This window comes from Battus philenor, unplaced genomic scaffold, assembly GCF_028537555.1.
Source record: "Battus philenor isolate CCGP_79_NKW_IND1 unplaced genomic scaffold, ilBatPhil1.0.hap1 SCAF_17, whole genome shotgun sequence".
Classification (NCBI taxonomy): domain Eukaryota; kingdom Metazoa; phylum Arthropoda; class Insecta; order Lepidoptera; family Papilionidae; genus Battus; species Battus philenor.
The window spans coordinates 7343462-7357084 of NW_027181679.1; the positions used below are offsets into that span (position 1 = coordinate 7343462).

General features: G+C 31.7%; 2 protein-coding genes across 2 annotated transcripts; one reads left to right on the forward strand and one right to left on the reverse strand.

Annotated features, from left to right (window-relative positions):
- Nucleotides 1-485: 485 nt before the first annotated feature.
- LOC137919955 (cilia- and flagella-associated protein 36) lies at nucleotides 486-6030 on the reverse strand. The gene is made up of 7 exons (XM_068763180.1): nucleotides 5922-6030; nucleotides 5662-5738; nucleotides 4811-5014; nucleotides 3885-4021; nucleotides 3026-3236; nucleotides 2185-2311; nucleotides 486-747 (listed from the first exon to the last, which is right to left on the reverse strand). Exons 1-7 carry the CDS (start codon nucleotides 6028-6030, stop codon nucleotides 590-592), a joined length of 1023 nt encoding a protein of 340 aa, XP_068619281.1. The 3' UTR covers nucleotides 486-589.
- Nucleotides 6031-6728: 698 nt separating this feature from the next.
- Nucleotides 6729-12239, forward strand: LOC137919931 (phosphatidylinositol N-acetylglucosaminyltransferase subunit H-like). Its single transcript, XM_068763154.1, has 4 exons — nucleotides 6729-7096; nucleotides 8842-8966; nucleotides 9354-9449; nucleotides 11166-12239. Exons 1-4 carry the CDS (start codon nucleotides 6814-6816, stop codon nucleotides 11274-11276), a joined length of 615 nt encoding a protein of 204 aa, XP_068619255.1. The 5' UTR covers nucleotides 6729-6813; the 3' UTR covers nucleotides 11277-12239.
- The last annotated feature ends 1384 nt before the right edge of the window (nucleotides 12240-13623 follow it).

Sequence of the window (13623 nt, forward strand, 5' to 3'; positions counted from 1 at the left end):
ACCCAAAATATAAAGATAGTCACATAACCAATACTAATAACAGCTAACAGATGTAAAAAAATAAAGTTTACTGACTAATAAACGAAAGAGACTACTAGAAATTTAAGATGAAGGAAGTAAAACATTGCCTGAAAAATGTTAAGGAAGTCGGATATTGTGAAAGACGTGAAGATACACATGAGATTGAGAAGGAGAATGTAAAATATATATAATGAAATATTACTTATCTGATGTTTTATTGTGTCATGGAGAATGAGGCCTTAAAAAACAAGGATACGGGTCATCGTGGTGACATGTGGAAGGCCTATGCAGTGGTCTTCGGCTGACATGATGGAAAACCAGGTTGTGTAATGTAGAACATAGGTACAGTGAGAAATAATTAAGGAGAGTAAGTATAAACTAGTCTTATTACAATTATATTATAATTAATACATTTTACATTACAATAATTACACAATTAATAAACGTGTTTACACATTGCACAAAATTTGGATGGTACATAATTTCTCCAATTAATTGGTTTGTGTTGATTAGTAGTTAGCAAACAAAAAAACGTATTAGAGACCCTAATTATTATTAGAAGGTTGTTTTAGTTTTGAGTATCAACTACTTCTGCCTTCAACTTGGACGCGAGGGCCCTGCGTAGCTGCATGGCGTCCGGAGGCGGCTGGGGAGTTGCTCCTCTAAGAGCAGCTTGCGCCATTCGAGCTGAACGTGGTCTTTGCGGTGTTCTACTTATACCCTCACCTGCTGTATAATTTCAAAAGTCATTTAAACAATTGAGTATATTTTGTATGTGGTATTTATCCTTAATTGATTGCCAATAAAATTAAAATATATGTTATTATAAAAATACAGAAATATTTGCAATTTTTAATGACAGGCAGCCACAAATTTGCTAGGATAACGAAAAAAAAATTAAGGAAATAAAAATCAAGTCAACAATAAATCTGTTTACCTGCCATACCTTATAATTTATGAGCATACCTTGAAAAGTTAGTAGGTAAATAATATTCTTTAATAAACTATTTATTATTATTAACATGAGAACGATTTTGTTTGAAGGAACATAAGGAATCATGGTACATGTCTTAATAATTTATTTTCATAGATAATAGAAGATGTTATTGCTTTACAGATTTAGTTTTTTAACATTAAGTATATACTAATTTAATTTTTTGAAAATGGATCGTTGCGTCCATCAAATTCTTATCCTAAAGGTATTTTGTAATATATTATCCAGCTGAAATTAAAAAATATTCATTTAAACTGTACGGCGTCTACTCTTGGACAAAGGCCTCCTCCATATATTTCCAATAGGTTCGGTTGGAAGCGGTCTGCATCAGACGACCTTAAAAAGGTTGTTCGTCTACCATTTGGGTGGGCGCCTTACGCTGTGCGTGCCGGCTTCCTGGCCTCTCCAAAAAGCCCAGCGGTCATTTGTTCTGCGCGCTATATAGTTGGCTCATGTCCAGTAATATCACTTATTATTTGTGTTCTCAAATTGGACAAGGTATATGCCCAACTTTTGCATGTTCAATAAATCAACTGAAGCCAAAATCGATTTCACTTATATAGAAATAATAATAATCAAATATCGAATGCTCACATGCATATTCACTTCAAACTATTTCAGCTCAGAAATCATGGAGGCGACTTTAATGAGTTACTAGTAGATTAATAATTGACAAAAACAACTATTTTCATACTCTAGCTACCAATAATGAATTAGTGTACTTATTTATCTAAATCGCAGTTTTGTATCCCGGATATGATTTGATATAAATATTTTTTTATTGAATTACCTCAGATTACAGTTATTAAAATATACTAGAATATAACGGTAATTTATTTCATTGGGATACTAGAAATTAAAACGGAATTCAGTCGAGTAGACAATTTAGACCATTGAAATGAAAATGATGTACAAAATCATCATGTATACTACTGAACTAGATCTCTACTTTCGTGCGAATTCGTGGAGTTAGAGTGAGTCAAACGCTGATCTTCTACGAGGAGGACACGTGATTGGTGCACAAGGACACCTACCTACGGTGTACCACTCTAACCTTAATCTAAATGCTTTCTTTAGTAAGTTAACAGTAACTTTAGGTAAATATGCATCAGATCTTTACTTATTATATATCATACCGCATATTATACGAAAATTTCAATTAGTAATACCTCCCATCTCTGAAGTAGTCTCAGCTGCTCCTAGACGTTTCTCTCGAACTTGTTTCTTTAACGCCAAGAGCTTATCTCTTTGTTGTTTAAGGTATTCCTGGCGAGCTCGAATTTCTTCCTCGCTTACCTGTTAATTTAAATACTGCGTTATAAAGTCAAACAAATTAGTGTTTATTCTCAATCAATTATTAAATGCTGGTAAAATCTTTTTCATAGGGTTATTTAGGTAGTGATATGACCGGATCATATAACAGAAAAAAACTGCGACATATTACCGTTACAATACTTTAAGAACTCTGAAGACGCCGAAGACAATCAAGCTATGTCAATATTTGCTATGTGACTAAATATTTGATCTAGCTTCTTCATTATTTAAAGCTACAAGCTTTCTATTAATTCTGTCCTTTTATTCTCTATAGAAAAGTTAAAAATTTATCGAAATACTTCCTAAGAATCAGTTATTTTAGCGAACGAATAAATAATGGAAAGATGGTGGGACCTTATTTCAATTTTTATTCATTTAAATGATTATGCTATTAACCTGATACAAATTACAGCCATAAGAACTTTAACTAATGTATTTCTTAATACCTTTAAATGTATATATTACGATATGAGCAGTGCTCACAATTACGGAAGTAAAACATCGTAAGCAAACTGCTGTATATAGCAACACAAACACAAAAATCTGAAAAAATTGATGATCTTCATCACTTTATATCAGTCCTGGAGGATTTTGGCCCCATATGGAGATATTACAAGACTTAAATTAAAAATTTTAACTTTTGTATTATCTCCGATGATCAAAATATATGTAACATAGATTAAAATTGCCCCATACTTCTATCTTTTGAATAGGAATAATTGGTAGTTTCCCAATTGTCTTCGAAACAGTATCCGATTTATTATTTTTTTCTTCCATCTTGTTTTCGACTTTGTCTTTTTTCTCAAACGTCTGTAATTTAGATAGAAGAGTTTGTTTCTTAGCTATCACATCTTCCGGTGGCACGGCAACTGTGTCATCCGGAGTCTCGTAGTCTTTTAATTGAAGTCTGAAATATATGTTTAAATTAATACAAATATCATTTATATATAATTTTACAGTATTATGAAATAGTAAACAAAAGGATGTTATTTTAGGATCAGAGTAATAACCGTGGTAAATTTAATGAAAGATAACAGTGATATGTTATTTGCATATTTTGCATAAATTGTCGAAAGAACAAGGGCTGTGATAAGAGTATGCTCAAAGAAGACATTGCATATTAATAACATAAGGGTATTTATTTCGGGTAGATTACTGTAATAAAATGTTTAGATTTATCTATTATTCCATTCAATTGTTAAAGTAATTAAGACACATAGGTTATTAATAGTGCTTTTTATTTATAGTTATAGATAGTGAGTGGTAGCTCAGCAGTAGAAGTCTGTCTTGCGCTCTTAGGTCGCGTGTTCGAAGCCTGGGATACAATCATATATGATTCATACTTTGTGTATTAACTATATAGGATTGCCACTCCTCACTAGAAAGTTTTCAGAGGATGGGCAGCAGCGTCCTCTGCGTACCATAATACAATTGCTATTGCTAACTTGCCTGCCATGCTAGGCTTATGCCTTGCAGTGAGCAGAAACTACAACAACGATTAGTTATAAAATATATACAAACATAAATCCCAACTTTAAATATGGAATGTACTAACTTCTTTATTTCGGTCATTACGTCATCGTTATCTTGCCAACCATCGTCTTCATCACTATGTGACGTATCCAATTCTTCAGAGTCAGATGAAAATAAGCTAGGCATTGCGCCATATCTCCGCTCTATTAACTCTAATGCCTAAATACAAAAAAAACGTTACATACAATTGAAAAGTATGTAATTTATTTACGAAATAAGTGTTTAAAGTATTAAAGGTGAAGTAGTGTTTTTATAGAAACTTTATACTTCTGTAGCTGCCGCAGTATCAGCTACGCACATATAGCACAACTATCAACCCACGGACTCCGACGAAGTGGATTCCATTCGAACAACCGTCTTGATTGATATGCGACTCACCTTCTTTTGGGAACGGACTTACTTCTGCCGAAGTGGCAGTGGCGATTCCGCGAGTGCAGGGCGCATAGTCTAAGACCTCTTAAGGTAGCAATCTCTGGGTTTCCCGAGGGAACTACAGCTTGGGCCATCAAATATTTCACCGTTAATTACCGTTATTAAAAGTCTGTCGAGCTCTTAAAAGGCTTCGGCGGATGCTCCAGACAGTGACTAAGATCAAGGATTCCTGAAGAGAACCGCGGCATGGCTTGTCCGCAGCCGTAACGGCCGACGCATTTCGTGAAACGTTGCCGCAACTGATACTTTTAAAAACCTCTGTATTATTTTAGAGAGTGTATAAAATGCTATGTAGTTTTGTCAATACAAACATTCCATTTATGGAATTTTTAAAACACTTCATCACACAAGAGTGTTTTATTTCAGTTTGGATATAGAACATCTCTAATCCTCAAATTCTGTTGTTTTTTATTTTTGTCTAAGAGCATATGGCATACCGGAAGACTTGCAGTACAATAACTTACGCGACGCATTTGATTTCGATTGACAACTATTGGAAAATAATTTTTCTGTGACCTGTAATTGCAGTTCAACATTTTTATGAGTCATCATTTTGACGAACATGTCGTAGTCGTTGGCTGCCCAGATTTGTTCAAATAATCGCTTGTGGAAATACGCAGGAAGTTCGGCTAAATCATGAGCGGACAAGTGACAGGCTGCTTCAAACTGGTCCACGGAGATGCCAATGTCATCCATAAATGATCCCAGCATAACGTCCACCTGTGAATAACAGACATTAAATGTATAATCATATTTAATCAGACTAGTACAATGTATAATTGTAAACATTATTCGTAACTTCGTAATCATACATGATACAAACTGTAGCTGCACTAGAAGCTACGTAAAATCGCATAATTTAGTTAACTTAAATTTAATAAACCCATCGAGCCCTAACGAACAGCACGGCTTGAGCGAAGAGCGAACAACCGTCTCGTTTGACATGCAACTGGCCTTTAAGAATGCCGCCAAAGTAAACGACAAACTTAAAATAAGGACACCACAACGTGTCATTCATAGGCCGCGCGACTAAAGTAACCCTTCATGATATTGTTCTCACAGGTACATGAATAGCCGTGAAATTTTGTAAATAAAATATTCCGTATGGAACAGTCATACGGTATACTTCACAAAAAAGTGTTTCATTCCAGTTAGTTAGTTAGTTTCATAAGACTATAATTTTATTGTTGGTTTAATATTACGCTTTTTAAGAAATATTTCGATGTTTTCACTTAACCCTTTTTCCATATATTTAGCAAAGAACATAATTATCTTTCCCTTTACTGTTTAAGTAATAATTTAATTCATTTATAATAATGGTTTACGTGAAGGCAATAAATGAAAATATTATTAATGGGCTTCATTACCAAGTTACGATATTCATCATGGATTTTTTTATATTCGGGCTTATCAAGTACCTCGCCAGAATCTGCTGGTTCAAAAGCTAAAAAAAATAAAAATTATGTTAATTAAAATAGGTAAATAAATGATTGGAGTATTATGTGTTTTCGATCTTTATTTTAGAATTTTCGAGTGCAAACCTGATTTTCTATTTCAGTTAAAAAAAATATTTTATTGAAATCTAAAACTATTAACTAAAGATGTTGATAATTAAGATAATACTTACGTAAAGACTTTTCTTCTATAAAAGTTTGTAATGGAACATTCCACACAGGTCCATGTAGAAAACCTACCAGAGAATCAAAAACCCATGCATTATTATCTGGTTCATTCATTTTTATTAAAAAAGGAGTAACAGTACTATTAAATTGGAATATAGTACACAATAATACAATATAATGAAAATAAGAATCTTATTGCTCCTGCTTAGATTTTTTATGATATTTGTATTATTTGTTGCTATGGAAACGTTTTACCTTGACCATGACCTTACCAAATGCACACACATTGACTATTTGCAGTCTAATAAATGTTTTGATTCATGATATATCCTTCCCTCGAGGTATTCTTAATGACGCATAAAATCTATTGTCTGTTATTAATTTATGACATTACTCCCAATTCTCTTTAATTATTTACAACTTAATTACCGTGCCTTATTAAAAATAAATTCTGGCTGCTTGATGTGAAAATGATTATTTATTTATTATTCTTTGGGCACCCATTCTTTTAGTGTGGATATTTCTAGAGTCTAAGGTGAGAATTTTGGATTGTTGTTTTTTATTAATGTAATAAAGGAGTGAAAGCTGCACGAAAGATTAATAACAGGTAGAAGCAGTTAAGCATTATTAAAAAAGTTGTTATCACAGAGTAAGAATCATATATTGTTCTCTTAAAAAACAAAGAATTTTTAACTCAACACTGTTTTAAATTAGAAATAACGGCCTAATGAAAATTATTTATAATGAAGTGCTTGTATCACATTTTCATATTTTTGTTTTTGTTCTTAACTTATCTGTGTGCGTACTGTCAAGTGTCAAGTCAATAACTGGCCCTGAACTTTTAAGTATACAAAAATTATGGTTATATTGTTTACATATACTCGTAATTAATTAACAATGGGAAAATCAGAAAAAGTACTAGACTATGACAATGTTAATGGAGTCCATTTATCGCTTAAAATGGAACGGCTAAAGAATTCTACTAATTCAATGAGTTTTACTATTTCATTTAAAAATAAAGAGCAAAAATCGCAATGGCCCAAAATATCTCTAGCATTTGCTATTATTTTTAATATTTTAGCTTTAGTATATATTAGAATAAGTGTAACTGCTATATTAATTATTTTTATAGTTTTATCTTTTCTAGTTTTCTTTTGGATTACACATAGTGTTCAATCAGGTTTGTTTTTTAAATATTTAAAGAGCACAAATTATTATTTTTCAAGCTTCAATGCTTGCTTAAAACATATTTGCATTTATTATTGCTATTAAATATATTCAGCAGTTACTGTGTGTTGAAATTCTTAATGTAACTACTTGAAGAATGTTTATAGTTTTTCTGCCAATACATCTCTTTTTAGATGACTATATAATAATAGAACTAGTCCGTGTGAATGATTTTTTTTCTTTTTATTAAGTATTAAACTAACTTTATTATTAAACAGAGCTTAATTTTTTACATTATATTGTAGATTATAAATAAATATATTACTTTTTGGTAATCTTAATAAATTTGGTAATCTTAATGGATCTGATCCAGATACAACTCATTGTTGACTGATACTTATTGACCTTAACATGCTCAAATTTTGAAATCTTTTCAATTCATTAAACTGGCTTATACCATTGTAATCAGTCATTTCCACTGTATGACATAAGAGTATTTTTATTATTATTTAACTTTATACCACAGTGATTCAAAAAATGAAAGGATGGGATGTACTAATAGAAAAGCTAAAATTATATATGGATGCTGTTTTTAACTATGACTAATTATGAAATAAATCAAGGTGTATAAAATAAATAAAGTGTAGAATCGGTTACTCATCATGTCAATTGATAGATTCCCAATGCAAGGCATAAGCCTCCTCCGAAGATAACCACAGTGAAAATTAACACCATATAGTCTAATCTAATATATAAAATTCTCGTGTCACGGTGTTTGAACTTGAACTCCTCTGAAACGGCTTGACCGATGTTTACCAAATTTTATATGCATATTTAGTAGGTCTGAGAATCTGAGAAATAATTTTTCATACCCCTAAGTGATAAGGGTTGTTCACCCTTAAAAATTTTTTTTGTTTTGTTGACGAAATTTTTTGTTTTTATTTTTTTATGATACAACATACAAAAATACATACAACCCAAAATTTTCACCCCTCTACGATCAACCCTTATTTTTAAATTGAAAATTAAAAATATTTTTTTTGCAAAACAATGTTTGCGGGATCAGCTAGTAATTTATACAGAGCAATTGGTTATAGGTGTAAAAGCTTAAAAGGTTTTACACCTTTCCTGTTCTGATTCTGGATCTGATCTGTTTGTATAAGGTGACCACTCTGAAATAAGTTAGATTATTATTATTTATTAGAAAGTGAAAGGCATGAAACTTCTGGAAGTAGTCTTTAGGGGCAGATAGTGCACAATAATTGATTTTAATATGTAGTCATTACATTATTTATTATTAATAAAACTATTTTTGGTTAGTGTGTACCAAATATTAATTGATGACAAATGTGTTATGCCTCCACCTCTTTTGGAGCTTTACCATCAATAACTAATCACTGTAAAGATTGGCTACAAAACATAAATTAATGTTTTTCAACCATTTTCAGTTTAGTTTAAATATAAATAACATATTTATACATCACTTCAGTAGTTATTTCAGATTTTATTTAATAATTTATAGAATGTAGCTGTGTAGATTGTAGCATCTCCTCAAATCGCATGCATAATTTTAATACATTTAATATTTGCCTTTTTTAAATTTATTTTTATCAATAGTTCTAAAAACCTTAATTAAATATTACATTTGATTCTAAATATTTTACTATAAAATTATATATTTACAGTTTTACTTAAGTAAAATAATTTAGACTTTAAACTTATTATAGTTTTAATACTTATTGAAACATGTTCTTTTAGAATCAGTTGTGGTGATACCTACAGTTGGCATACAAAATTCAATTAAATATGTTTTTGGCCGAGAAGATATTTTTGTAGCATGGGCTAACATTGATGATGTTATAATTCATGAAGTTATTAAATTGGTGAGATATGTTCTTTTAACAAATTGAAATGCACGTTTTCTAGGTTGGCACAAGTAACAACAGGTTTCACCTAAATTTTTTATATATTTTCTTGTAAATGTAATGATGTATTCTTTAACAATTATATAAATTTTAAAATGGAAAGTAGAAGTGTCCAGTAAATGACATCTCTATGGCCTAATTTAAATTCGGTGTTGTATTACAAGATCCTTAATGAAGAAAATAATCAGCATATTGTTACCATATTACCAATTATATTAGATAAAGAATAGAATAAATAATTGCAGAAAAAAGCATTTGATCGAAGCATACCTGGAAATCGACTCCTGGATTAGATGGTTATATTTAATAGATCTTTTATGCAATTGAATAATATTTCTCTTTCAGAACCGCGTTTTGTACTTTCTAACACTTCTAGTCAAGAATAGTGCAAGCCAGTCTAGTCAAGAATCCGATGGTATTAAGTTAATACCATTGTTCAAGGTAATTTTTACTTTATTTAAAAAAAATTGTTTTATTTTTAATCTACAAGACTTGTTATTTATGGTAAGTAGTGAACATATTAAGCAAATATATACAAGAAAAACTTACTTTTCAATGTTTAATTTTAGACCGCGTTATAAAATCAATTAATTTATAGGAAAAGTATTGTAGGGATGACATATTTTGTATACACCCATCTCCAGCAGACGCCCAACTAAACACCCTAAACCGCGGTGCACGCTATTATGAGCTGTCCTGTGTTCGCAAGGGAAAGATGGAGTGCAAAGTGGAGCTGGAGGTAAGGATAGAAAGTGGCACCATCGCCTCCATAATAGAAAATAAAGAAGGCCGCCATAAAATTTTAAAATATTGTATTAAAATAACAAAGAAATTAATAGATTAAAATAAAACTGTATAAAAAATAAACAAAAGTTAAACATAAGCTTGAGAACAAAATAATTGTAAAATTAGAAATAATAATAATACACATAAAGACAAAAATGAAAAATTGTAAATAAAATTGTTATACTAAAAGAATGCGGCAAAAGAAAAGAGGCGATGTGTGGAAGGATTGTGATTAGAAGAAAAGAGTATACAAGAAAATGTAAAGAATGAAAGTAAATAAAGTAAAAGAAGTTGTGACGGTAGACAGAAGAGAACGCCGATAAAAATGTACAGAAAATAAAAAATAAATAAAAGTCCCCGTCATAGATTTAAGATAAAAAAAAAAAACGATAAAAAAGAACTAACCATCTGGTCTACAGCTGATTTTGGTAACACAACGCACTTTGAGGAAAGCTATGAAAGTTGGTTAAGTTAGAAAGGCAACATGATTACATTGAGTTATCTGAAATCTGTAGAGAGCGAGAATTTAGTAACCCTGAAGTGTGAGAACCAACTCTGCTACCGAGGTGGCCACCAATTGACCCACGGTGGGTGGATTTCTCGATCACAGTTAAAAACATTATTGCTATCGACAGGTTTTGAGCTGGATTGTATAGGTAGTACTTGAATATACCAACGATATTTACGACCTCGTTTAATTCACATGATGAAGAGGAGATTTATGGGAACGTAAGTCGGGCCATATATACTTCAAGACTAGCTTCGCTGTTGTTAAAGCTTTGATGTAAAAGTAAGAGTTGTGAAAGCGATAGTCAGTTGAAAGTTTGGATATAGACTACGGAACCTCAGAAGACAGAGGTTGATCGACTTCACGAAGACAGAGCTCTATATGATGAATACTTTTTTTCAATAGCAGATGCATGGTCGAAAAAAGATTACTACTGAGATTTGCCTAGGTTCTTATGCTGTGTTGTGCTGTTGACAGACGACTTACTTATAGTCGTCAGAAAATGCCTGTATCCAACAGGCAGCGTTTACCCGGTCTTATGGAGAATCTGTAGGATGAATCTCACAGATTCTATATAGAACAACTTTGTCTAGCAGCGGACGTTTTACGGTTGAAATGATGATAATGACTATGTTTATATATATATGGACAGCTAGTGTCAATTCCCTTGGAAAGTAAAATATTCGATAGCTTCTGATACTTTGTTTAGGTAAAACAATTTACTGATTTTATCAAATTACAGCAGCTGCCATAAGACATAATATAATTTATAGAACATTATCGCTTATAAACGCGATAGTGTTCTAATAATTAATAAATAAATGAAGTAGAAGTAATGTCTCAGCGCGATTTATATTTTCCAGTATACCAAGCCGCGGTTAGTGATGCTAGAAGCAATCTACACGGAGCTGCAAAGTCTGTTGATGACTGCTCGCAGAAGAGACGATGAACTTGCATCTGGAGACATAGAATGATAAAATCTTATAACACATCGGAAATTAATATAAAACATTGTGCCCGTAGAGCTTACGCCATTGATGTTGGTACAAGTGGTATAATGAAATAGTTTAATTATTATTTCTTAATAAAGATTATTTAATAACATTGCAATTAGAACAACATGAATTAGAAATTAAGTTAATTTTTAATGTGAATTAATTTTTTTTTAGATCATTAATGTAATACTTAGTGATTTACCTCAAAGTAATGTATTTTAGACATTTTACTTAAGTTAATATTTTATTATCAACAACTGAAAAAATAATGATTTTAAACTACGAACGTCAATAAGGAAATATATTAGTATGTAGTAGTATATTCATACATTGTTTCGGCATATATGTAGTTTACATATATGTAGTTGTAAGAATAATAATTTTCGACGAGTGACCAAAGATGTGGGGTGGCCATTTTGACGGCGGTGAGTCTAAGGTACTTTATACCTTAACAAAGCTAGATCCGGAAAAAGAGTCCTAACTTTAATTAAACCTACATTCATCTATTGTGGCAACGTAACATTTATACTGTGAGATTCTACCTTGGGCCGGTATGTCTCGGAGGTAGTAACAACACGAAGTCCGAAGTAGATATATGTATATTTATTTGAACTTCACCTGTATTTATTCCAACGTATTTGAACAATTTTTTTCTATGGATTTCCCATTTTCGATGCGCCGCTGATGATGTTGTAATATTGCTCTCACAATACCAGTAACTGTATAATAAAAATCTATATTCAATTGTCTACAAAACTACAATTCGCTATGCCTAGACTTACGATGTTCTCGAGTTACCTTTGTCTGAAGAAATTACTTCGTGAACGTGGTATCCTGGAATCATGTTCGATCAATATTAGAATAAATTCACTGACCTTTTAAACGAAACTGATTTAATTTGGCGCTGAAAATGGTTTGTTAGCATGTTAAAAGAAATTTAAAGATCTCAATAAAATGTCTGATGCATTTCTGAACGTAATTTTATTTCTGCACGAATTTTTAAAAATCATACATTGGAGAAGTATACATTACCGTAGTAATTATTTCATGACACATTGAATGAGAACTCTAAAAATTTGTTATATTAAAACAAATGACTTTAGAACTAATTAGTCGTTACTCATCGCTGTAGGAGTCACTTTAAATGTGCCTGAGTTTTTAATTAGGGTCAGCGTAGGAATCTGCCTGTGTCTAGCATCTTTCCCCGACTTTAACAAGGTCGTCTGGCAATTTTATGGGTTGATATGGTTGATATTTTATTCCATGCTGCGTTTGCCGGTCTGCGGTATTCACTCCAGAACCTTAAGGTCCCAGCTGCCATCGGTTACTTGCCATTTGGAATTCCCATTGCCAATTCGCTAGGCCACGTTGGTTACTTTCGTTTCAATACGGATCTCCTCAGATTGGATCTGGTAAGAAAATCCCGAGCATAGTCCTCTCCGTGGCTCCTAGCGACTATTAGTTTGCCAATGAGGCACAGAGAGACGTGTTCTGTGCCGAAATATAATAATATATAAAAATAATAATGATATTTTTTATAATCAAGAACGTAACCTTGAGGAATAAAAAATAAAATCGAAAATTAAAATAGAGAGTAAGAATAAAAACATAGATCAATAAAAGTAACAGAATAAGCTAATAAAATGAATATGTAAATAAAAATATTGAAACAAAAAACTATAAATATACATCTGTAATACAAATAAATAACTTAAGCTCCAACAAAATAAGAATAGACTGTGATACATTGTTATGGATAGATCTAGACAGTAATAATTGAGGGGAGGATGAAAGGCAAAGAAGGAAATTTAGAATGAATGAGAATGTTAGATTATATGATATATGTTACAAGAGTGAATGATCGATTATGTGAAGACTGGAAGAAAGAACGAAAGTAAAAGAAACGTGAAAAATTTATGAAAAATGTAAGAAGTCTCTTTTCCAAAATAAACTAGGGGTATACGAGAGACTCGCAAAACGGGGGCCATATACATTATAAATATTAAAAATGTCGACTTATTATTTCTCCATCATTCTAGGTTTATTCGTAGATAATGCTTATAAGGCATAAGTCGGTTATTTTACAATCCATAAAAAGAGTAAATAAATACGTAGATACTAAATATACTACAGATTCTTTCGTAAAATATAAGCTCTCTGATTGAGTCCTGTAACAAATTTTGTGAAAGTCCAATTCGGCACGCAATTATCATCGTGTCAAAATACGATAGTCACAACGCAAACCGGGCCAAAGGATTTCCGACACGTAGCAAAATATTCAGCATTTCCAATACCCAATTTGTTCGTCCGTAGCTTTAGCGGCGCG

Coding starts and splice junctions, on each gene's coding strand:
- LOC137919931 (XM_068763154.1), top strand. CDS start 6,814: ATGGGAAAATCAGAAAAAGTACTAGACTATGACAATGTTAATGGAGTC. Junction 7,097..8,841: donor TACACATAGTGTTCAATCAG/GTTTGTTTTTTA, acceptor ATGTTCTTTTAG/AATCAGTTGTGGTGATACCT. Junction 9,450..11,165: donor AGTTAATACCATTGTTCAAG/GTAATTTTTACT, acceptor TATATTTTCCAG/TATACCAAGCCGCGGTTAGT.
- LOC137919955 (XM_068763180.1), bottom strand. CDS start 6,030: ATGAATGAACCAGATAATAATGCATGGGTTTTTGATTCTCTGGTAGGT. Junction 5,015..5,661: donor ATGATGAATATCGTAACTTG/GTAATGAAGCCC, acceptor TGTTATTCACAG/GTGGACGTTATGCTGGGATC. Junction 4,022..4,810: donor ATGTTGAACTGCAATTACAG/GTCACAGAAAAA, acceptor TTTTGTATTTAG/GCATTAGAGTTAATAGAGCG.